General features: G+C 34.6%; 2 protein-coding genes and 3 non-coding genes across 8 annotated transcripts; 4 read left to right on the forward strand and 1 right to left on the reverse strand.

The window, feature by feature from the left end:
- Positions 1 to 10,349: 10,349 nt before the first annotated feature.
- On the forward strand, positions 10,350 to 15,616 carry LOC113732474 (zinc finger BED domain-containing protein RICESLEEPER 1). 4 transcript variants are annotated; one of them, XM_027258250.2, is made up of 5 exons: positions 10,350 to 10,717; positions 12,106 to 14,289; positions 14,382 to 14,440; positions 14,561 to 14,594; positions 15,369 to 15,616. In XM_027258250.2, the coding sequence occupies exon 2, from the start codon at positions 12,118 to 12,120 to the stop codon at positions 13,450 to 13,452; it is 1,335 nt and encodes a 444-aa protein (XP_027114051.1). In that variant the 5' UTR covers positions 10,350 to 10,717; positions 12,106 to 12,117; the 3' UTR covers positions 13,453 to 14,289; positions 14,382 to 14,440; positions 14,561 to 14,594; positions 15,369 to 15,616. The 4 variants fall into 4 exon arrangements, with proteins under 4 accessions (XP_027114051.1, XP_027114052.1, XP_027114050.2 ...); XM_027258251.2 differs by having other exon boundaries at positions 10,364 to 10,717; positions 14,564 to 14,630; XM_027258249.2 differs by lacking the exon at positions 10,350 to 10,717 and having other exon boundaries at positions 13,679 to 14,289; positions 14,561 to 14,630; positions 15,369 to 15,597.
- On the forward strand, positions 11,118 to 11,202 carry LOC113733541 (small nucleolar RNA R12). Its single transcript, XR_003459052.1, has one exon. It is a non-coding gene; the product is annotated as a small nucleolar RNA R12 (small nucleolar RNA).
- LOC113733568 (small nucleolar RNA SNORD24) lies at positions 11,385 to 11,477 on the forward strand. The gene has a single exon (XR_003459073.1). It is a non-coding gene; the product is annotated as a small nucleolar RNA SNORD24 (small nucleolar RNA).
- Positions 11,786 to 11,920, forward strand: LOC113733549 (small nucleolar RNA snoR74). Its single transcript, XR_003459060.1, has one exon. It is a non-coding gene; the product is annotated as a small nucleolar RNA snoR74 (small nucleolar RNA).
- Positions 15,617 to 21,021: 5,405 nt separating the features above from the next.
- Positions 21,022 to 24,080, reverse strand: LOC113732476 (cytochrome P450 87A3-like). Its single transcript, XM_027258253.2, has 9 exons — positions 23,807 to 24,080; positions 23,199 to 23,523; positions 22,940 to 23,089; positions 22,509 to 22,757; positions 22,245 to 22,334; positions 22,070 to 22,148; positions 21,705 to 21,811; positions 21,452 to 21,579; positions 21,022 to 21,314 (listed from the first exon to the last, which is right to left on the reverse strand). The coding sequence occupies exons 1-9, from the start codon at positions 24,001 to 24,003 to the stop codon at positions 21,221 to 21,223; spliced, it is 1,419 nt and encodes a 472-aa protein (XP_027114054.1). The 5' UTR covers positions 24,004 to 24,080; the 3' UTR covers positions 21,022 to 21,220.
- Between the last annotated feature and the right edge of the window lie 986 nt (positions 24,081 to 25,066).

Consider the following 25,066-nt stretch of genomic DNA (forward strand, 5'->3'; position numbering starts at 1 on the left):
GTCGAGCACGAGCCTTTATTTCTTAGGCTCGATAGCTCGATGAGCTGCTCGATAGACTCAAGTAAAATACACTTACATCAATTAAAATTTACAACTTCTTCTATTTCTCACTTTCTCTATTAGGTTATCTAATTCTGAATTCCTCACTTCCTCCATCCAATCGAAGTTTTGAACTTCTTTCTCTGCCGACTGTCCCAACTCTCAAACTCCCAATTCCCACTTCCGCCACCGCTATCTCTGCTAGCTCCATCTCCAAGCTCTTTTTTCGGTGCAACCCACTAAGCCCACCTCCACCACTCCCTACTATGTCTAACATCCTCAGATCAGTCCACTGCCGACACTTGACTGCTACTGAGCTTGAGAAGCCTGAGTCACTGGCCCGAGATCATTTCAGCTAATGGTCAAAACCCAAACAAAGTCTTCACACTCACTCAACCCTATCTTACATTGAAAAGTTGCAGTTACTCCACAACAACATAACACTTTCTGCAGCCATAGCTAGGCTTAGATCTTCTCCTAAAGAGAAAATCAATTTTCTCCCTAGATTTTGCAGGTATGTACTTAGCTTCTTTTTTTTCCTTTTCTTTTTTCTTTCTTCCCCAGCTCTCTCCTTTCAAAGCTTTTTCTAGCGAAAATTCTTTTTTTTCATGAACAAGTTTTCTGTAGCTTATTATTCTCAGACAAAAAGGAAAAAAACTCATAGCTCTCATTTTTTCTTTGTTTTCTTTCTATTTCTTTCCAGTTAAAAAACTACCCTTTGCAGGGTAAAACAATCCTAAGAAGAAACTAGATTTGGTTGTCGTTAATTTATTGTTGTATATTGTTCTTCTTCATACTTCACCTTTAGCCATTATTTACTGTAATCTTCTCTTTTAGATCTCCATCATTATCTGAATGCAAATATATGAATTTTGTATATATGTCTTCCCTAGTTATGAAGTTGTTGTCTATCATATTCATAAGTTCTTGTCTCATGCTCAATATTTTTGTCTACGTGAAACTATTCAATTTTATGCTAGCTGAAAATTTTTTTGTTTGTTTATCTTCCATAGCGTACAACATAGATGCATCTAATACAAGTACTTTATCTACTTAAGCATATGATGTAATTGATAATTTCTAAAGCAATTGATGATGTCTAGGTCTTTGAATAAGCATCTACAGTAATAATTGTGGCATTTAACACCATCTTGCATAAGAACATAACAAGAAACTCTCATGCAATTGGTAGTCAGAGAGGCCTTTAACTCGTGTAGTTTTGCTTTACTATGATGATTGATGGGCTCCGTGCAGATGCATCTGAATTCTGACTTGCCTGAAATGTCTCAGACAAATGGCTCCAAGGACCTTGGCTTTAGAAGCTAAGTATTATAACTAGATATTAATTTTAATTAGGGATAGGTAGTATTTTTTATCATTAGTTTATCTATTACTAGTAGTAGCTAAGTTTATTCAAGCACTTAACACTTATTAAGATTAGAACTGGTATTTATAGTATATAATCAAGTTGTCCTAACTCACATGCCACATTTTCGTGTGAATATCACTCTTTTAAAGTGGGAAAGAAAATGATAGACTTGGATTGGCTAGCCCAATAGCTGTCTTTCCTAGAGTATTATTGGTTAAAATTTAGGCATCCAACAAGGGCAACAAGCTATTGTGTAATACTTAGCATATGGATTTGAGCATAATTTGATGGACACTTTTATTGTTATTTCTCCACGAATTCTGATGTTGGGATAAGCTTTTCCAAGTATTGTTAATTCTTTTCATTCTTTATAACTATGGTGAGTATTGCTTTTTTAAAAGCATGGACTAGTATGAAATTAATAGTTAAGTATTTGGTTATTGTTTCATGTGGATTCAACAATTTTTTTCCTTGAGAACTAAAAAATCTGTTATCTGAAATTGAAAGTTTGCAAGTTCTATATTACAATTAGAACTTGTAAGTGTTTTTGTTGTTTCCTTCTCACCTAGTGCCCTACATCTGTAGTTCTATATCATCTATTGAAGTTATGAACATTTTAGAGGTTTCTGCCTAATAATATACATAGACTAATTTCGGGACTAAAAGAATGCTGCTCATGTCCTTTTTTTGTTTTTTGCTTTTGGTATAGCTAAAAGAAATTAAGAATATAAGATGGATACGTCCAATCAAGAGCAGTCTTCACCAATTATTAGATCAGTTGGTGATTCTACTAGTCCGGTGAATATCACTGACAAAGGTATTGCTGTTAACGTTGACAAAAAGTTGGAATTCTCTCTTGAAGATGAAGAATTAGGGAGTGAAGATGAAGCCATTAGAAGGTGATACATATACAACCACTTGAACAACCAATCAAGAGGCTGCTACAGATGATGGCTTGGACGTTTTTTGGAAAAAAAAAAGGATTAAAAAATCATTAGCATGGGATGACTTCAAAGATGTTGAAATTGGCCCTCAAAAAACTCTTATGTCGGCGTGTATTCATTACCATGCAAAATTCAAGAAGATGAAAACTAGTACGACTTCAAGTTTACTAAGGCATAGGAAGACAATTAATGGATAAAACTCTAGCCAAGATTACACTTCAGAGATGGTTCATGTAACAGATCATTGATGCAGTTATAATTCCAATATTCTTTAACAAACAAGTTTTTAACTGCTGATACGATCTAACAGTCAATTTCTCCTTACTGTTCGATGACTAAGATACGACCATTGACTATTACCCTAATTTAGAAATAATCCTAGGTACTACCATAGGATTTAATTCCTCAATTGCATTAGAAACTAGAGAAACCCTGTTCTAATCAATAAACATGCTACGAGAGTTTATTTAAATTAGATTGTACGTTTTCCCGACACAAACCTAATTATACTAGTTGCTACCAGGATTATAATAGTCAAACAATTACGGATTCAACTATTCCAGTTAGCAAATAGATTGTGTGTATAATTAAATATTGCGCACCTATTGAATCACACACACTAATCATACTCTATAAAGCAGAAAACGTACAAATACCAAAGAATAGAGGAGATAATAAAATCAATTAGATCTTACAATGATAGCTGAACCAAATCCTTGGTGTTCCTTAACTAGCAATATGAAATTAGTTCTCCATTAATGGAGAACAAGCCATGCCAAAAAAATCTGTTCAAAGCTTTCAATCTATTCAAACCTTCTCCAAAAATCAGCCAAAAGGAAAAAGAACACGAACACTATGTTTTCGATCTCAAGCCAAAGATCCTCTCTACTGAATTCTACTTGGCTAACTTCTTAATTGATTGGTCTCCTGCTACCCATCAAATTCCTAAAAAGTCCTATTTCAATTTAGTTTCCTAAAAGCTCTCCAATTGCTTGAGACTAACGTGGATTGCCAAGGAATAGGAAACTTTAGCAGTCGTCAATTTTTGGAATTTGACTTGGATTGGGAAGGTGTCCGACGTTAGGAAATTGCCAATTTCTAGTTTTGAACCTTGAACTTCGGCGTCCTATGTGCAAATCGTTAGGAATCCTCCAATTAAGCCTTTTTCGCTCCAATTTTTGAAATTAATACAAAAATACCAATTGTGGGAAAACAGTCAAATAAGGTGATATCTAGTATAAATAAAAAGGAAAATATAAGCAAATATACCAACTAAATGTACCCTATCAGTATTGAAAGACCACTCAAATTATTTTGTGATAATGACTCAGCAGTCCTATATTCCAATAATAACAGGAGTTCGACAAAATCTAAATATATAGATATAAAGTTCCTGACTGTTAAAGAAAGAGTACAGAGTGGACAGAAATCAATAGAGCATATCGGGACAAACTCCATGGTTACGGATCCGCTAATTAAGGGATTATCACCCAAAATGTTTCATGAGTATACTATTCATATGGGTATCATGTTATTAAATGATGTACAGTTTTAGTAGGAGTTTGTTATTTTGAAATGCTCTTGCGATATTATATTTTTGGTTATTATTGTTTTAAGGATATTTTATGCATAAATAAAGTTTGAATTCATTTACATTCTGATTTTGGTATGAATTGATCTCATGAAAATTTAAGATGGACCATTGGAAATAGTCATATTACGATTATATGACATGAAATTTTTATACTACACATCCACATTATGATTCATATCATTCAATTGCATCAATATATGTGACCATTAATGGGTCGAGTTACGAAAATTGTAGCAAAGGCCGCTTTGATCCTATGTTGGTGTAATTGATGGACCGAATTGGCTATAGATACATTTTAGTAATAACAGTAAAGTTGAGCTCATGCAGTTTATTGCAAAACATAATTATAAGGTTACACATATAGTCCAAATGGGAGATTATTGGATCCTTAATCCAACATTGGACCTATATGTGAATAATTATGTGATGCAATTGTCAAATAAGACTAAGTCCAATTAAAGTGATCAAATATGATTTGAGCTTAATATATCTAACAGGATGTGGGTCTTTAATGTATAGAGATTTAAGAGTATTTTCTATTTCTATGATAGTCTGAAATAGGAATCCAAAAGGTAACAGGAATGTTATCTATAAATAGGGTTATGGTCCCCAGATCATAAGTATTCTTATTGTCGTATTTTCTAGTGCAAACAAAATAACTCTTTCCTGATATCCCATTGTCAGGAAAGATACCAAAGAGAAATTAAAGGACTCTCTCAATGATTGGAAAATATGTGTTGACCTGGAAAGTCACCCCAAAATCTTTTGGGATTCAAGCACTAATTTGTCAACATGAATCAAGGTATGCTTTCACAATTTTTCTGTTAATTTATTTCTTAATAATCGCCATCTAGATTTTGATAGGTGATGGTTTTCACCAAAAGTTAAATATAAACATCCACCCTAACAGTCATGCATTTTTTTTATCTGTGTATGAGGTGATGTAATGCAATGAGCTCTAATTTTCTTAGAAGTCCATTTCTCAATTATTTGCTCCATTATTGGACATGATAGATCTAACTTCATTTTGGGTATGATTTGCTACAGAGGATGTTACCAAATCTGTTTGTCCCTACAAATGTATATCTAATAGGTACAGAATGCCCAACTGCCATACCCCTTTTGAAGAGTTGATACATACTCTTGAAGTTCCCTGGCCATTCTCACTCTTATCAGCGTGTCTTGCACTCCTTCTAGCTCTAGTATTGAGCACTTTGAGGATCAAATTGGTTGGGTTGGGATGTTCATATATCAATGTGAATTCAACTGAGCTCCAAAATCATCATCATTCTCCTTATCTTCTCACTTTATCTGACGTACAGTCTTCATTAACTTTTTGGTTCTAGGATGCATCTATGTGGTATTGCCAAATTGGCAATTTTTATTTTTATAGTAATTTATTTGCGTAACATCTAGGTCTGTGGTACCAGAGCCGAAGAAACTCAGAGCCATGTCCACATGATGTACTTTTATGGGTTCCAATACTTTTAGATAACCGTATAATCTCCCTATTGGCCTCCCAATGCAATTGTCGAGATTGTGTAAACATTCACATGTAATCTGAAGTTTTTGGGCAATAGGCAAGGGTTTAGAAGAAAAAACCTTGTTCACCTTGGAACCTTATGTCTAGGAGTTTAATTTATTAGTTCTTTTGTCATTTTTTATTACGAGAAAATTTTGATTGTTGTACATATTTTTCTTTGCCATTTTAAAAGACTGTGCTTAAGTTTATGATTATTTAGTGTCTTTTGAGTTTTACACCTGAAAGATATTAGTCTTTCTTCTTATTCATTAATCTTTAATCCACAAAGATACATAAGTTAATCTTTACTGAGTCAGAATTTTGACTTCTTTTCCAATGAACTGTACTTGGTTGAGGCTCACTTAGCTTCAACTTTCTGGTTTGATACAGCGAGAATATGAGAGATTTTCTAAACAAAATTTTACTTCATTTGCAAAATTTTCAAATGTTACTCATGTGCTAATGGTGATTAACAGCAGGTATGAAGGTGCTTTGAACAGATTTATAGACGAGATCAACTCCATTGCAGCATACGAATGGTAGGAAGGGTCAGTGCATAGCACATGCTTGCTTAATCTTGTTCCTGGTCCCAGAAACAATGGCGTTGGAGTAATAAAGTTCACCATTGTTAGGAGTATGTTTAGTCTGAGTATGACCATTCTTGTATCTGATCCTGCACATCACAAGCATTATACAAAGGAATAAAGGTTTGACTTTGTTACTTAGAGTGAAACTCTTTGGCCCTATGGAAATCTGATCAAAATTTTGTGGCTCAGGAATTTGCAGCCTAATGTTTCTTTTATGCACTGCAAGACGATGATGCTAGTATGAATTTGGGGTATTTAGTTCAATAGAGTAGATATGGCCTATGAATTCGGTGTATTGAATTATAATAGCTTTAAAAAGTTTATTTAAGCAATAAAAGTTATTTAATTGAGAATTTTATCTGCATATCAGTATCCAATTGCTTGATTACATATTTGCTAAAGTTGTAAATTAACCAGAGTTGGGCATTCTCATGCGTTGCATTAGGGCTCACACAGATATTCTAGTCCAAAGAACAAAGAACCTGAGATCATCTACAAAGGTGTTGGAATTGGAATAGAAGTTGGAAGATGAAAATTTGACGATTCTACTCTTCAAATGGGGCCAATTCCAACCTTCAAGCAGTAAATTCCATAGACCTACTTGGAACCATTTTTGCTATCTCAATGGAATTTCCATAGAACTACTTTCTGCAAGAATATGAAATACTTACTTCAAGTGTATTGACATTATATTCACACTTTCGAGTGTATATCCATTTGCACAAATTCAAAGAAAGAATTAAGAAATCCAAAACCATTATACTCAATGTCATTTAACATTGCACTTAATTGCAACTTTAAAATTCATACTCACAAGTTGCAAAAATAACATGGTACCACATGAAATTCTACACATTCTTTTTTTTCGTTATTCACAATAAAAATCCATATTATTGAGAATCTTCAATAATATATCAGATTCTTTGCATTAATTTTTAGCAAAAGAAAAAAAACCCCCACTATTTTAGTGCATTAATGATACACAACTAAACACACATCACATTCAAAGATCAAGTTCTTTGCATATTAGCATAGAAATTACTATGAAACCCCACTATTTGTCACAACTTTATAACATGCAATGGAGTATATATCTATTGCGATTAGAGTAAATGACCCAATTAATCATACCCACTGGAAGTTTACTTTTACTTGTTAAGAAGGCACCTTTAAAAATTTCTTTCAAAATGCATGGTAGCAACTTGTCTAGTGCAGCAACAAGTTGTAATTGTTCAGCAATTTGAACTCTTTCGGATCTACTTCTCTAGTGCCATATTTTCCTATTAAGCCTTCCAAGACTTTTGGTAGTAGGACAAGAAGTTTCATAGAAACTATAAAAGTCATTATAATACTAGTAATGGAATTCAACAACTTCCCTTTTTCTTAAATTTTTCTTCATAAGCATTCTTTTATTGTTAACATGTTTCATTAGTTGAGATCTTCTCATTTTTCGTCCATAGGTAGGCTACTCAAGTCAAGTGACTTGTAAGTTGAACTCCATCTTGTTCTGAATCACTTTAAAATTGTTGCTCTGCTAGAACAATTAGACAAATGTCAAATAGAAAAATTAACTATGGTTATAATAATAATAATAATTATTATAACAATAATAAAATTAACTATAATAAAATAGTCAAAATAATAATATAATAATGCACAAATGTAATAGGTTGAGGTAAGGATATTTCGCTTTCTTTAAGATGATTCAAATCTCTGCAAAAGAATCAATTTCGGTGTCGTAGAATCTTCGGCTTGTCACTCCCAGGATACAACAGTCTAACGACACTTACTGTTACTCTCATTAGTCTGTACAACTGAGAGAGTATTACTCTACAAACACTTTTTTTTTTTGCCAGTCTATGAGATAGAAAATAACAAAAGAGTAGATATTTTCTCTCATGAATTGTGGCTCAAAAAACATAAGTTATTATAGCATCTCTTTCTATCTCAACAACGCATATTTATAGATCAAGAAAAATTAGCCAAACATAACCTAAACTAATAATATGCTAAGTAGATGCTGAAAATTATTGGCTATTCAAGACACATTCTAATTTGAATTGTAGGTTACAAAATTTATTGTAATTGAAAAGCCATAATTTTATATAATAAATCTTTAGTCAAAAATCATTCAAACACCAATAAATTTCAAAAATATTCACCAATTTATTCTCCTTATAACTTACACATCTAATTGAGAATTTAACAATTTTATTAAAATATTTTAACACCTTATATAAATAATCTAGAAAATTTTGGGTTAGTTCCATAAAAACATGAAATTATTTCCATAAACTATGGGAGATCTTTTAGCCACAAGCAAGTTATGAATTAACCATATTTTATTTTCAGCTGTAAAGCACATATGTTCAACTTCTAATCGATTACTTAAACTTAACTTCACTTCTATACTTTCACAGATGCTATTCCTATAAAAGACTCTTACACTCATTCAGAGAAGTCCAAAATGCAAGTTGTTTTTGTAATTTGTCATCCTGGATTAGATCTATTAAAGGGGCCAATTGTAGTGTGGTAAATTATGACCATCCCCCACTTCGTGTCCACCAAATTATGAGGTGTGGCCCAAGAGTTTATTTTTATTCTTTTATTTTTTTTATGTCAATTACTTCTGTAGAGCTTGAAAGTTCTTTGATGGAGACTTGGAAGCATGTTCTTAATACAGGCAAAAAATAGTTAGATTTTGGTGATTTTGAGGTCATTCATGTTTTTTAAAACATAGATGCATCAGTAATTTCACCCGCACCCGTTGTACATCAATTTTTTTTACGGCAATAATATTTTTATAATTTAATTTATCCTAATTTAGAGGAAAGAGAAATCTAAAGAGATTATATATTAAGGGCCAGTATCTCCACCAACAAGTAAAAGATGGATTTAGTTTTTTTTTGTTAACTGCTGAGGCAAAGGCGCACCTTCTGTGCATGAACTTGCCGGAGTTTGCTTTGGTGTTTGTGGCTGTGGGGAAGTGAGAAGAAAAACCACGTTAGAGTTTTGGGAGCAACACGTGCATGGTCTTAACTGATGCGCTTTGTTAGTTGTCTGGTGCCTGCCAGAATTAAGCTACGTGTTGTGCTTAAATGGCACCAGATTGACATTCCTACGGTGGGAAGGCCGATACCATTCTTACCGTATACAATTCCATGATAAATAGGGTCAGGCCACAAAAATTCCCCCTCCATCCCATTGATATTGCCATATTTTCTTTGTTGGATTGTTCCAAATTATTTGTCATTTATATAAATTAGTTGATACATTTCGATTTAATTTCTCCATTTAGTCATCTACTCCTTAGACAGTCCGTAAAAGTTCAAAGCATGTATTTTTTTTTTTTGAGTCCACATACTATTATCAAGAAAGTAAAACAACAACTGTTGTAGTATGTAGCAGTTATCAAGTAATTAAGACCACAACAACAATCTAAGATTTGGTAAAACTTTCAAATATCTAAGATTTTCAACAAAACCTAGGATTAAACAAATATCAAGGCCCCACAATTCTTTATGAGCTAGAAACTACAAATGAAGATTCAAATTCTATCCACTATTAATAAAAATTGCAATTCTTCAAGTGCGGCAAACTTTATAAGATGGAAGGAGCAATACTTACTGCATACATATACATGTATTGTTTCTTGGCTTGATTTGTCCTCATAAATAAGATCATTGTATTGATTTTGGTGAAGAAAAACAATTAGTCAAAGCTCAAACCGCAACTATTATAACATCTTCAACAATTACAATAGTGTCAAGAAAGACACCACTTAAAATGTTGTTTATTAGGACACTTACAATATTACAATGTAGTGAAACTCAGCTGGAAGGTAAAATTACAATATGACAGTAAATTACTGCATCATAAATACGCTTCCGAAAGTACAAGCTTTATTCGTGCATGCCCGGCTTAAAATCTATTTGTTCTCTGAAATCTCAATATTCAATCCCCTGGGGAAACAAATACCAGTAGGTGTCCGAATTCTCTCTGCTCCGTTGGTAACTCTCCAGTAGGGCTGCAAACGATTCGAGCCGCTCGCGAGCGGCTCAAGTCAAAGCTCGAGTCGAGTTCGGTCAAATTCGAGCTCGAGCGGCTCGTTTATAAATCGAGTCGAACTCGAGCCATCCTCTATTAGGCTCGTTACCTCGTCGAGCCGCTCGACGAGTTTTGTGAAATTACAAAAATACCCTTATTTATATAGTTAATTACTAAGTTATAACATGGGAATTGGGATGGAATTCGACTTTGAGTATCAGACGGAGGCTCGCTCATAGCAAAAATTACTTTCCCCAATTCCATTTCTTATTACTTCTCCTCTACCGCATCTCTGTTTGGTCTTTCCTTCTTTCCTTCACATCTTCTCAAGCCCTAGCCATCGCCGCCACCACCCACGAGTGCACCACGCTGACCACAGCCACCACCGCGGCACCGCCACTGCTACCCTTCAGGCCTCATTCGACTGCAATTCGACTTCATTCGAGAGAAACCTTCTTCCTCTCGAAGCAATTCGACTGCAACTCGCCTTCGTCGTTGGCTCAGCTGTATTCGGACAGAGGCTTGGCTTCCTCCACAGTGCGTCTTAAGGACTGCTAACCATCTTTCTTCCTCCATGGCGCATCTTAAAGCCCTCAATTTGATTTCCAATTTAAGGTTGGTTCGGGCCGTTCGGCGTTCCTTTCCCTTCGTCTTCCTTTCTCTTGTCTGAAGTTTGTTGCTTCCCTCTAGTTAATTTAACTGGTATTTTAGCTGGAGTAGATGCTGAAATAACATTTTTGAGCTCAAATTATTGCTTTTTTCTTTTTTTTGCACACCTGCGTGTGTTGTCTACCTTTAGCTCCGAATCATTCCTCCTATGCTTTTAGGATTTTTTGGTGACAAGGATACAATTTTTTTTATAATTTTTTATCTACTGATTTTCTTATCTTTTGATATATAGTTTTGGAAAATAACATGTAAAAACTATCTTTTCCTACTTAAATTGATTTGCTACTATGTCTTGCTGTGGCAAAGATTTTAGCCCAGTTGGGGTAGTGGTGGTGAACTGGTGATCATGGGAGTGATGAAAAAATCAAACGGATTCCCATTTATCATTCTCCGTAAGAATGATAAAAAACCACCAACTACTTCTGACCCCACAGCACCAGCATCACCTGTTGCTCATCTCCTGCCCAGCCAATCTACATAATTAATGGTTTTTATGCATGTTAAGCAGCATTTTTTTAACTTTCTCGTTTTGAAATCCGTATTAGCACTGAACAGATGACATGATGCATCTGAGTGGAATGTTTCGGCAATTTTTCAAAAATTGAAAGAGAAGGGCCTGTGATGTGAGAAATAGATATTTGCTACTCTTGATGGGTAATTTATCTACCCACCTGATGATTTTCTATCCACCAAGATCTTTGAGGCCTGCTGCTCTTTTAAAATTTGTTTTGCGAAACTTCTGCACCTCAATTAGCTCTCAAGTATCCTTGAATGGGTAAAATTCCATATGCAATGAAGATACAAAATCTTTACCAGGGAAACCTACGTATACTTCTTCAGATCATTATTTTGTATCTCACAACATATGTATACTAACATAACCAGCTGTAGGTTTGTATCTCACATATAAACCCCTGTTTGTAAACTGCTCTGTATGTATTTTTTTTAGTTATTTATTGGTCCTGTAGGTTTTTCTGGGGTTTTTCATTGGACTCGTCGGTAGTATAACCTGATGAAAAAGCAGGGGCTTGCTGCCGTTTACCGTGAATGTGTCTCTAGTAAACTTCAGGGAAATAAAACTTGGCATTGTTATTGGGTGAACCTCTTGAGCTCACAATGTATCTGAAATGTTATTATTGTGCTAAAATGTTAGCATTGTTGATCAATGTTAAGTGCTGGAACTAGAGCGCTTTTTTTTTTGCAGTTAAGTGCTATTTTTTTGGGGCTGGTTAAGTGCTATTTTTTTTGTTAATTCTATGTGTTTTATAGCATTGAATGTTTGAGAGTAAAAGATGGCTGTCTAAACATGTTTTGTTATTTTCCTTTGTTCATAGTTGGATCATAATATGGATAAGTTTGCCGAAGATGTGTCTTCACAGCTAGGTAGGACTGGTGCAAATTCCACTAGTCCTATGAATATCATTGATACAGAGGGTGGAAATGACAACGAGAAAGAGTTGGAATACTCTCTTGGCGATGAAGAATTAGGAAGCGAAGAGGAGCAATTAGAAGGTGATACACAAGCACCTGTTCAAAGATCAAACCAAGATGCTATTGAAGGTGATACTTTAGACGCTTTTAATAAGAAAAAGAGAGCCAGAAAATCTGAAGCATGGGATGATTTCGAAGATGTGGAAGTTGGGCCTCAGAAGAAAATTTACTCAGAGTGTAAGCATTGCCAGTCTAGATTCAAAAAGACGAAGATCGGTACAACTTCAAGTTTATTAAGGCATCGGAAAAATTGTCCAAAACGATTGGAGAAGCTCAAAATAATAGAGGCACACCAACAAAAACTCAATTTTCCAGCCACTGATTCTAGCTCAAATGCTCATTCCCTCCTTCATACTGGCAAGTTTGACATGGCTGCCATGAGACAAAGCGCAGCTGAGTGGGTGCTTATGCATGAGCATCCCTTTTCAATTGTGAAGGAAGATGGCTTCAACTTAATGATGAAAAAGGGGATGCCTGAATGGCAAAAAATCAGTCGGACTACCAACAAGAAAGATTGTCTTTCTGTGTATGAGAGAGAAAAGCAGAAATTGAAGCATTTGTTAAGTAAAGTCAAGAAAATCAGCTTGACCACAGACCTTTGGAAGTCCAAGAACCAAAAAATTGAATACATGGTTATAACTGGACATTGGATTGACAGCCAGTGGAGATTACAAAAACGGGTTCTCAACTTTGTGCATGTTCCCCCTCCACGTCCGGGCATTGGCATTGCAGATGCTATTTACAAATGCATGTTGGATTGGGGCATTGAAAGCAAAATTTATACAGTGTCAGTTGATAACGTGTCAAATAATGACACCGCACTACGATGTTTGAAGGACACCTTCTCGAGAAACAAGTGCTTGTTGGCCAAAGGAAAGTTATTCCATGTGAGATGTTGTGCTCACATACTTAACCTGATGGTTCAAGATGGCCTTAGTGAAATTGAAGAAATAAGTCATGACATAAGGGCAAGTGTAGAGTTTGTAAACAAAACTGAAGGGAGACGATTGATCTTTGGTGAAATTGTACACCAGCTACGATTGCCTGAAAGAGTGTTGATTTATGACTGCAAAACAAGGTGGAATTCGACCTATGAGATGCTAGCTTGTGCTCTCATGTTCAATGAGGTGTTTTCGAGATTCAAAGACAGAGAGCCAAGCTATACTTTCTGTCCTTCCACAGAAGATTAGGAAAAGGTAAAAAAGGTGTGCAGTATTTTAGGAGTTTTTTGAAATGCGACTCATATAATATCTGGGAGTGATTATCCGACAGCTAATTTATATTTAAATGAAGTTTGTCGGATAAAAACGCTTCTAGATCGCAAAGCAAATGATGAAGACAGCTTTATTCAAGCAATGGTTTGGAAGATGAAGATGAAATTTGACAAGTATTGGGGTGAGTGTGACCTAATGATGTCCATAGCAGCCATCTTGGATCCTAGGCTCAAGATGCGAGTTATCAACTACTTCTTTCCACTGATATATCCTTCACATTAAGTGCAAACGAATATAAATAAAGTCCGGCAAGCTTTGTATGATTTATATGCCGAGTATGTGGAGATGCATGTTTCAAGTTCAAAAGATTCTGGAGGAAGCTCTCAAGTAGTGACAAATGAACCAGGTAGCAAGAGTAGCAATAGTTCATCCTCTACAATGACACATGTTACTGGAATGTGTGAATTTCTATCTCACATTGCTACTGTGGAACCCGTTCAACCAGAGAAAAATGAGCTAGGTATCTACTTTGAAGATGGCCTTCTCAGTGCTACGGAGAAGTCGAGCCTGGATATTGTCAACTTAGATGCTTTGAAATGGTGGAAAAGCACAACAAAATACAAGATTTTGCCTAAGATAGCTGCAGATATTTTAGCCATTCCTATTAGCACCGTAGCTTCGGAAGCGACATTTAGTGCTGGAACTAGAGTGCTTGACTCCTACCGTGCTTCTTTAGCTCCAGAAACTGTAGAGATGTTGATGTATGTTGGGGATTGGTGTCGTAGGCTACACGGGGTGAAAAAAAGGGATAAGGTAATTATGTTACAAATTACGTTTTTCATCTATTACAATATGTTTTATAGTTGGCTTAATCTTGGTCTTTATTATTTTTGTTTACTATGCAGAAAATGAAGTCAGCACAAGAGATTTCATTGCCTATTCCTTGAACTTTTTCATGTTTTAGGTAATCTATATTCTCAGTTTTTTGGCTGCTGGTTTCTTTATATGTGTATATGATTTATTTGGTGGCTGGTTTCATTGCAACTAAAATGGAAGTTATTTGCCTGATTTCTTGGCTGTGCAGCAGCTGCAGCTTATTGGTGCATTATTGGCTGTAGGTGCGTTTTTCCACCTACATTTTCAGTACCAAGATTGTAAGCTTCCAGTTTGTGCTACTTGTCAAATTTTCTTTTGAGTTCTATACGTGTCTGGCTTAGTTGAGTATTTGCAGAAGCATGCAATTAGAAGTAAAAGAAAATTTTCTCAGCAAAAAGGCGTGTTTTGGCTAAGTTATTGCTGAATGTGCATTTGGTTATCAGGTGCTGTGGATTGGTCAAGTTATTGCTGTTTATATCCTTGTTAGGATAGAAATGGTGTTAGTATTGAGTGTGCATGGTGCTCGTTTGGATTCTTAGTCTGATCTAATTCATGTCGCAGATGGTCAATTTTTTTCAATGGAGATTTGCTTAAACAAAATGAATTTTTTCGAGAATTGCGCTTGTTAGTCTTGGTGGCCTGTCCAAATTTTAACTGTGGCTTCTACAAAATTAGGATGATCAATATAAGCTGCTGATATGACTGACTAGTTTGCACTCGAATGTGAATGAATTTCTCCTCTAAATTATAAGACAGTTGTCCAGTTGCTGTGGATTGTTTACAATTTTGATGCTCAGGTTTTCCTCCCCTCTTTGAGTAAAATACTTGCTTTAAGTTGTCTAGTTAACTTACAGAGTAGATTTTCCTCATTCAACTAGGTACTAGATTCAGTCCCTTTGATTAGTTTAGTTATATGTTCAGTGAGTACAGGTCTGAAAGAGCAACCAATGAATGCTAGTGATGTTTTTGTATAGCTCCTTGATTGGCACTTATTTATTTTTGGACGTATTGAGCAGGTTGGAGCTGGGACTATGAATCCTCTGACATTTCTAAGAAGAGAAGAAGTTCGTGACTTCAATGACTTCAATGACTGTGCTTAGTTTGTAATTTGTAATTCAATAAGTTTCTGTAGTAAGAAGTTCTTGGTCTGCTTTTGGTTGTTATTTACTTATTATCTGATATTAAATTTTGTGACCGAGAATGTTGAACTTGTATGAAGTGTTGGGCATTTAAATTCTAGACTTATATGGCATGTATTTCTAAATTTATGATTGTATTTAGTGAAAAATTTGTAGGCCTTTTTTGATTATGATAATGTGAAAAATTATGGTCAATTATAGGCATGAATTGTAAGCTATGATTATGCTCATAATTTGGTTAGGAATTAGTTGATAAAATGAATTTTTTTGTTACATTAATTCCCAAAATTCGAGCAAACGAGCCGTTAACGAGTCAAAAATTCAAGCTCACAAATCAAGCTGCTCGCGAGCCAAAAATCGAGCATCAACTCGCGAGCCTTAACGAGTCGAGCTCGAGCTTAGCTTTTTTTAGTCGAGTCGAGCTCGAGCTCAAATCTTATAGGCTCGTTGAGCTCGAGCTCGAACTCGAACTCACCCATTTTTAAGCCGAGCTCGGCTCGATAAGTCCAAAACTCAACTCGACTCGGTTCGTTTGCAGCTCTACTCTCCAGCTGAAAATTCAAATTAGACAAGCTTTTTTATCAGTTATCACTTTCTTCTTGCAATCATGCATATTAAAAAACCGAAGAAGTTAAGTGGACATTAATTTATACTATATAGGAATTAGCTTCTTCTATCTGTATTTAAGTGAAGACGGTGAGAATTGTGACTTGGAAATCCTTACGTGTATTTTGTGACCAAGTAATGCAGAAAAATTGACATCTGCACCTTTGCATAGTCAGCACCAACGCAAAGCCTCGTACCACCAGCAAATGCCATGAAATTTTTTGATCCCGCGTGTAATTCTTTGCCCTTTTGATTGAAAAAACAGCAGAAAAACCCTGAATCATTTTTACTTGATTTTGTTTAACTTTTGTTTTGTAAGTTTATCTTTCTTGTGTGCATATATTACACAAATCTGTCGATGATCGAATTACCTCCCATCGCCATGGGTCAAATTCATGTGGGTTTTCATATACATTAGGATCCAAATGAACAGATGATGGACAAACCATTACCGTCCAGCCAGCAGGAATTGTATACCCTGCAAATCATTCGCACTTATTAGTCAAAACTGGAAGTTATAATGGAGGAAAAGAAGAACAAAGGAAACAAATCATTTATTTTCTATATTTTCCAAGTAGTTACTAAAGAGAGTTTTTCTTTTTTCTTTTTCCTGCAGGAGAAAGGCATCACCGGTCCAAATAAAGAAAGTGTGACAAATGATTTTCAAGAAGATGCCAAGTGACAGATTGAAGTATACCTTTTACTTCAACTTCCTTGACAACTTTGCGCAAAATCCCAGGGGCAATATTTGCAAGCCTAACTGTTTCATTTATAACCTACAGTAGACAACAAAACTTAAGATGTAAATGGTCTAGCTCACTATATGATTCAAATGATAGATACAATGAAATGTCTGGTTAATTGGAACGTACCACGTGTGTGAAAGTCATAGACTTGTACTCCTTCCATGAAATACTAGAACCTTCTGTTTCTCGCATTTTAAGAATATTTTCATGTTCTCTCTACAAAAATGAATGACTATTTAAATATGAAGTAATATTTCATATTTTGTTAGTGTAAACATCTAATCATAACAATGTATACCGTCAGTAAATATAAAATATTAATCATTTAAGTATTCAACTTGCACAAGAATTGGAGAATTAAAGAGTAAATACAGATAACAACGGGAGAAATTGTTTCGGAAAGTCATGGACCTTTAGTTCAGCCATAACACGTGGATGGCCATCTAGATACCTCAAGGCCACAGTCAAAGCAGTTGAAGTCGTTTCATGGGCAGCAAATAGAAACAAAAATACCAGGTCCCTCGCAATTTCCTCATTCAAAAAAGTGTCTTCTTTCTTTATTTGCTCAAGTAAATGGTCCGCAAAGTCATAGTCATTCGTAGCTCCATCATTGCCTGAGCGCTTCTTCTCAAAGATGTCGTGGATGACCTTCATTGCTTTCTTTAATTCGTTGAATGTCATCGGAGGGCAATGCCTGTTGAATTATAGACAAACAGCCGTGCCGCGACGTCGTTGTCGGAGTGAAAGAGCAGTTTGACTAGTCTTGCAGAGGAGACCTGCAACTAGATATTTTCTTCCTCTGAAAAGTATTTTTTTGTGTATAATAAATAATTCTTAAAATTCTTCTGTCGCTGACTCATGTTGTTGTTTCTTATTGACTTGTAGACTTGTAGTAGTAACAAAAAGTTGAATTGACATTAAAGTTAGGAACAAAAAGTTGCAGAGGTTTAATTACAAAGTAATTAATCAATTAAGCTGCAAGTGAGGATATATTTGAATGTGGATTAGCTCTCTGCCACTATTTTTGGTAATAATTACGTGTTATAGATATGTCTTAGCGACCCTCAAAGCTTATCAAATTATATTGTCATAGTTCGAGAAGATTAGCAGAAAAAAAAAGCGAGAGAGAGAGAGAGAGAATCAGGAACCTGAATATCTTATTCATTTTAGTCAAAGGGAATACGTCTATGCTTTTTGGAAGCCAAATTTGACGCTCCCGGTTGAAATAGTGAAAGAATGGACTTCTGATTTGGCCTTTCTCTCTCTTCTTTACTAACAAAAGTCTTTTTTAATTTGTTTATCAATTTTTGGGTAATTTAGTCATTACAATTTGCCGCTTTTTAGTTCACTTAAGTTCCGTTTGATAAAACTGAATCTGAATTCTAATGTTTGAATTCTGAAATCTGAATACTGAAACAATTAATTTGCTGAATTTTAAGCACTGAAAAGAAATATATGAATGTCTGAATTTTAATGTTAAACCTATTTATACTGTTTGATAAACATTTATAACTGAATGCTTGATAAGTTAAATTTGACAAATTTGCCCTTATATTTTTTCATCCAAAAAAGAAATAGAACCTATGATTTAATTAGCTAAAAATGTTAGGTATGAAAATGATAATATATATTTTAAAATCAAATTAATATAAAAGATGAAATATATTATATGAGGAGTATGGAGAAGATGTGAAAATCATTCAAAAGGGAAAAAAAAGAAATAGAAAATCATTAGATAGAGAATATTAGATTGTTTAATTAGATAAGAATTTTAAACATAATTAACAAACAAGGGTAGATTTGGAAGATAAGATAAGGAAATTGAAGTAATTCTATTAATTCTTATTAGAATTAAGCATTCAGTTAGGATTCTTATGCTGAAAAAAATACACACAAGTTCAACACTACTTAACAAGTTCAGCAAATGGATTTTCATTTATCAAACACTCAAAACATCTGAATGTCTGAAAAAATTCAGATTCAGCACTTTTTTATATTATCAAACAGACCCTTAGTTAGATCTTTTGATTATTGTAATATGTTCTTAATTGTTGCTCATATTTTTTCCTTTGAAGCAAAAATTTGAAACTAAAACTACAAGGAAAAATTCAGGAAAAGTCAAGCGAGAAAGAATGACGAAAAGAAACATATCTCCATGCCTAGATGATAGTGCTTCATTTCTTGAAATGGATGATCATTTGTGGTATTAAATAAATAATCAGCCCAAAAGAGTTTTCATAAAGTATATGCTGATCAAGTGGTCGAGGAAAATCTAAGAAATAGACAGGTGAAGCCACAAAAATTGGTGAGAAAATATTCGCAACAAAGAATAGACTTACATGCACGAATAAAATAATTTTGTCAAGGTACCTAAACATACAAGAATAGAATAAAACAATTTTGCATGAGACGTTCCTCACATTACGTGTCACAAGAGTAGGGGACACCTCCCCCAACCCCCGCCCCGTTGCATTTTAATTCCCCCCGCCCCACCCCGTCCCCCGCCCTGCCCCGCTTCTCCTGCCGGGGCACCCATGGGGTTAAAAAAATTTTATTATAATTAAATTTGAGCAAATAATCAAGTACTAAAATATCAACATATCACCAAATTATTATTCATTGTAACTTCACAATTGAAACTCATAAAAATAATTAAACAAAGGTTATTTGAATACAATCTAATATGATAAAACAAATATAACTAAAATAATCAAGTTTTCACTTTTGATACAAATACAATCACTAAATTATTATTGTATTTTTTTTTAGAAAAAAAAGTGTTATTGTATTAAGTATAGTTAGGAATTTAACATAAATGTATTAATAAATTTAGTATAAATAATTAATAATTTGTATTAATAGACATGTATAATTAGTAGTATAATTGATAATATCATTATATATATATAATTATGTACATATATATATATATATATATATATATATATATTTTTTTTTTCAAACAGGTGGCGGGGTGGGGTTGGGTCGGGGGAGTATACCCTAGAAACGGGGCGAAAAAATTCCCCCCCTCCCCGCTCCCGCCCCAATGAACCCCTACGGGCTTACACATATGTTCCATTTCTAATCGATTACCTAAACTTAATTTCACTTCTATACTTTCACATATGCCATTCCTATAAAAGACTCTCACACTCATTCGGAGGAGTCCAAAATGCAAGTTGTTTTCGTAATTTGTCATCCTGGATTAGATCTACTAAAGGGGCCAATTGTAGTGTGGTAAATTATGACCATCCCCCACTTCGTGTCCACCAAATTATGAGGTGTGGCCCAAGAGTTTATGTTTATTCTTTTATTTTTTTATGTCAATTACTTCTGTACAGCTTGAAAGTTCTTTGATGGAGACTTGAAAGCATGTTGTTAATACAGGCAAAAAAATAGTTAGATTTTGGTGATTTTGAGCTCAATCATGTTTTTCTGTTAAAAAAATAGATGCATCAGTAATTTCACCTGCACCCGTTGTGCATCAATTTTTTTTACGATAATGATATTTGTATAATCTAATTTATTCTAATTTTAAAAAAATCTAAAAAAAACTCCAGAATTAAGCTACGTGTCGTGGTTGAATGGCACCAGATTGACGTTCCTACAGTGGGAAGGCCAATACCATACAATTCCATGATAAAGAGGGTCAAGCCAAAATCCCCTCCATCCCATTGATATTGCATACTTTCTTTGTTGGATGGTTCTAAATTATTTGTCATTTATATAAATTAGTTGATATATTTCTATTTAATTTCTTCATTTAGTCATTTACTCCTCAGGCACTCCGTAAAAGTTCAATGCATGTTTTTTTTTTTTTGAGTCCACGTACTATTATCAAGAAAGTAAAACAACTACTTTTTTGTAGTATGTAACAGTTATCAAGTAATTAAAATCACAACAATCTAAGATTTGGTAAAACTTTCAAATATCTAAGATTTTCCACAAAACCTAGGATTGAACAAATATCATAGCCCCACAATTCTTTATGAGTTAGAAACTACACATCAAGTTTCAAATTCTATCCACTATTAATAAAAATTGTAATTCTTGAACTGCGACAAACTTTATAAGATGTAAGGAGCAATATTTACTGCATACATATACATGTATTGTTTCTTGGCTTGATTTGTCCTCATAAATAAGATCATTGCATCGATTTTGGTGAAGAAAAACAATTAGTCGAAGCTCAAACTGCAACTATTATAACATCTTCAACAATTACAATAGTGTCAAGAAAGACACCACGTAAAATGTTGTTTATTAGGCACTTACAATATTGCAAAGTAAGGTAAATTACAATATGACGGTAAATTACTGCATCATAAATACGCTTCTGAAAGTACAGGCTTTATTCGTACGCGCCCAGCTTAAAATCTATTTGTTCTCTGAAATCTCCATGTGCAATCCCTTGGGGTAACGAATACCAGTAGGTGTCCGGATTCTCTCTGCTCCGTTGGTAACTCTCCAGCTGAAAATTCAAATTAGACAGTCTTTCTTGAAAAATCGAAGAAGTTAAGTGGACATCAATTTATAATATATAGGAATTAGCTTCTTCTATATGTATTTAAGCGAAGATGGTGGGAATTGTGATTTGGAAATCCTTACGTGTATTTTGTGACCAAGTAATGCAGAAAAATTGACATCTGCACCTTTGCATAGTCAGCACCAACGCAAAGCCTCGTACCACCAGCAAATGCCATGAAATTTTTTGATCCCATGTGTAATTCTTTGCCCTTTTGATTGAAAAAACAGCAGAAAAACCCTAAATCATTTTTACTTGATTTTGTTTAACTTTTGTTTTGTAAGTTTATCTTTCTTGTGTGCATATATTGCTCAAATATGTCGATGATCAAATTACCTCCCATCGCCATGGGTTAAATTCATGGGGGTTTGCATATACATTAGGATCCAAATGAACACATGATGGACAAACCATTACCGTCCAGCCAGCAGGAATTGTATACCCTGCAAATCATTCGCACTTATTAGTCAAAACTGGAAGTTATAATGGTGGAAAAGAGGAACCAAGGAAACAAATCATTTATTTTCTATATTTTTACTCCCATGAAAAAATGCCCAACCCAAGTAGTTATTAAAGAGAGTTTTTCTTTCTTCTTTTTTTTTTTTCCTTTTTTGTGCAGGAGAAAGGTATCACTGGTCCAAAATAAAGAAAGTGTGACAAATGATTTTCAAGAAGATGCCAAATGACATATTGAAGCGTACCTTTTACTTCAACTTCCTTGACAACTTTGCGCAAAATCCCAGGAGTAATATTTGCAAGCCTAAGTGTTTCATTTATAACCTACAGTAGACAACAAAACTTAAGATGTAAATGGTCTAGCTCACTATATGATTCAAATGATAGATACAATGAAATGTCTGGTTAATTGGAGCGTACCATGTGTGTGAAAGTCATAGACTTGTACTCTTTCCAAGAAACAGCAGAACCTTCCGTTTCTCGCATTTTAAGAATATTTTCATGCTCTCTCTACAAAAACGAATGACTATTTAAATATGAAGTAATCTTTCATATTTAAAACAATGCACACTATCGGTATATATAGAATATTAATCATTTAAATATTGAACTTGCAGAAGAATTGGAGAATTAAAGGGTAAATACAGATGACAACGGGAGAAATTGTTTCGGAAAGTCACGGACCTTTAGTTCAGCCATAACACGTGGATGGCCATCTAGATACCTCAAGGCCACAGTCAAAGCTGTTGAAGTCGTTTCATGGGCAGCAAATAGAAACAAAAATACCAGGTCCCTCGCAATTTCTTCGTTCAAAAAAGTGTCTTCTTTCTTTATTTGCTCAAGTAAATGGTCCACAAAGTCTTTCGAAGTGTCATTGCCCGAGCGCTTCCTCTCAAAGATGTCCTTGATGACCTTCATTGCTTTCTTACGTCCCTGGAAAATGAAAACCATATAGTTCGTTCAATCTGATACGGCATTTATGAAAGCATATATATTTTACGTAGTCATATATTGATAATGAATATGTTTTTTTTTTCTTGTTGGTATAGTGAACATCGATCTTTCAATATAAAAAGAATTCCAAATGACGAACAACAACAATAACAATTGATTACTTGTAAGCAAGCATGGAACGGTGTTCCAGGGATGTTGAGAGGAAATGAGATCAAGCCATCCATGAATGCCTTATAACTGTCTCTCAATTTTTGCTGATCCTTGCTTTCTTCATAGCCAAGCATCTTCTTGGCAGCATATTTAAATACCAACTGGAGAAAATGAGATTGTTCATTACTACTTTTCATGCAATGCTCTGTACGTACAGTCCGAATTCATCCTGATTAATATAATCAAATAGTAGCATGCTGATTAATTTACCTCTGATGTTCCATCTTTAGCATCTAATTTTCCAAGTTTACTCCAAGAACTTAGAGATTCTTGAGTGCTGGCATCCATTTCATATATTAGCTTCTCTCTTAAGGCTTCGGGGCTAACAAGCTTGAACGTTAAGCTCTTGAGGTACTTGTGGAAGCCTCCATGATGGGCAAGTACACTTTGTTTCCCAATTATCTGGAAGAGACTCTCAGTATACCAAATTTGGAAAGCATTACCTTCTTGCTGGAAGACGCGGAAGTTGAAGTCAGCATCAGTTGATACAACGACTGGCTGCCCAACTATACTCGTGCGAAAAATTGGTCCGTACCTGAAATTTCCCAAAGAGGGAAAAAAGGAAACAAAGAAAAGCTAGTTAAGATAAAATATTCTTAACTATTACTGCTGTCATATTATTAAAATATATATATGTGATAGCTGGTTAAAAAGTGGTTAGATAACCAATGGAGTATTGAGGATGGCCTGATGATTAGGAGAAGGTATTAGAGTTTTCTCCGCAATCTAATTTAAGATTCGAATTTTGTATCGAATAGTTAGAAATGAGAAGGGTAAGAAGAAAAATAGGAGACGGAAAAAAAAAGGGTTAGACATACCTAGCCGCTCTTCTTTGTACGAATGGTGGAACATCATCCGATGCATAAGGGGTGAAGTACTCAATTGTTTCTCCTATAATTGGTAATCCCATCGAGCCTGGCGGTAATACCCCGTTACACTTGGGGTTTCTCCACCTGTATACCCAGTGGCTGAAAAGCACAACAATGAGAGCAATAATAGCACAAGCAAACAACATGGTCCCTGGTTAGTGTAATGGAAATGTAGGGGAAAAATGAGAAGAGAGTAGCTACAATTGATGTTGTTTGCTATGAAGGAATCTTGGAAGTTGGAGCTGCTTAAATAGATGGAGAGCACAAGCTCTGACAAGGACGCGATAGACATATTACCTTTTCTTTTATGTTATTGCAACAATAAATATTTTCACCTGTAATTTATAAAGAGTCAAAAGGAAAAATGGGCTGCAGTGCATGGTCAATGTAAAGACCAATAGCGCTTGGTCACGGCGGCTACAGAGGCCCACGAAAAAGTCTATCTTGTACAACGCCGGCTACAGATTGAAGCCACGTGCGAGGAAGATACCTTGCGATATTAGGAAAGCTCTGCCACTATTTTTGGTAATAACGATTTTTAAATCTCACTGCGGTGACTTTTGGCAACATGTTACATACATATATCAAGCTCCATAAAAGTCGTTACAGGTGAGGATACAGTGTCTTAACGACCCTCAAAGCTCGTCCGGAACTTGACATTGTATCCTCACTTGTAGCCTGATTGAGTAATTACCTTCATAAATAAATCTTGTCTACAACTTTTTGTTCTACAACCTTACGGGAGGTATGTGGAATTAACCCAATTTTTTAGTTTGCCAAATTGTTCTTTGGGATAATTTCGAAAACCTCTTCTGACGTTTCTAACAATTTCACTGAACTCTCCTAAGGTTTGAAAAATTACACTTACCTTTTTTAATTTGATAGTTTTAGTAACGAAATCTTAAAATAATATTAATTTGGACAATTTTTTAAATGAATACCCAAAAATGCCCTTGTGAAATGAGTCTTAATTTATTTTCATATACAATTATAAGATTATTTAGTATAATTATAAGGAAAAGATGCCAAATTTTTCATGTCTATATCTACTGTTTGATAAACGACTATAATAATAATTTTATAACTATGATATGATATCTTTTACAGTATTTTATTATGAATTTAGATTTATAAGATAAAAAAGAAAGTGTTAAAATAATTTATTTAGAATTTATAAATTTTTGGACTAATGGGATTATCATAATTTAG

This window comes from Coffea arabica, chromosome 2e (assembly GCF_036785885.1).
Source record: "Coffea arabica cultivar ET-39 chromosome 2e, Coffea Arabica ET-39 HiFi, whole genome shotgun sequence".
Taxonomy (NCBI): domain Eukaryota; kingdom Viridiplantae; phylum Streptophyta; class Magnoliopsida; order Gentianales; family Rubiaceae; genus Coffea; species Coffea arabica.

Coding starts and splice junctions, on each gene's coding strand:
- LOC113732474 (XM_027258250.2), top strand. CDS start 12,118: ATGGATAAGTTTGCCGAAGATGTGTCTTCACAGCTAGGTAGGACTGGT.
- LOC113732476 (XM_027258253.2), bottom strand. CDS start 24,003: ATGTTGTTTGCTTGTGCTATTATTGCTCTCATTGTTGTGCTTTTCAGC. Junction 22,149..22,244: donor CTATGACTTTCACACACATG/GTACGCTCCAAT, acceptor TGTCTACTGTAG/GTTATAAATGAAACACTTAG. Junction 21,812..22,069: donor CAAGGAAGTTGAAGTAAAAG/GTACGCTTCAAT, acceptor AATGATTTGCAG/GGTATACAATTCCTGCTGGC.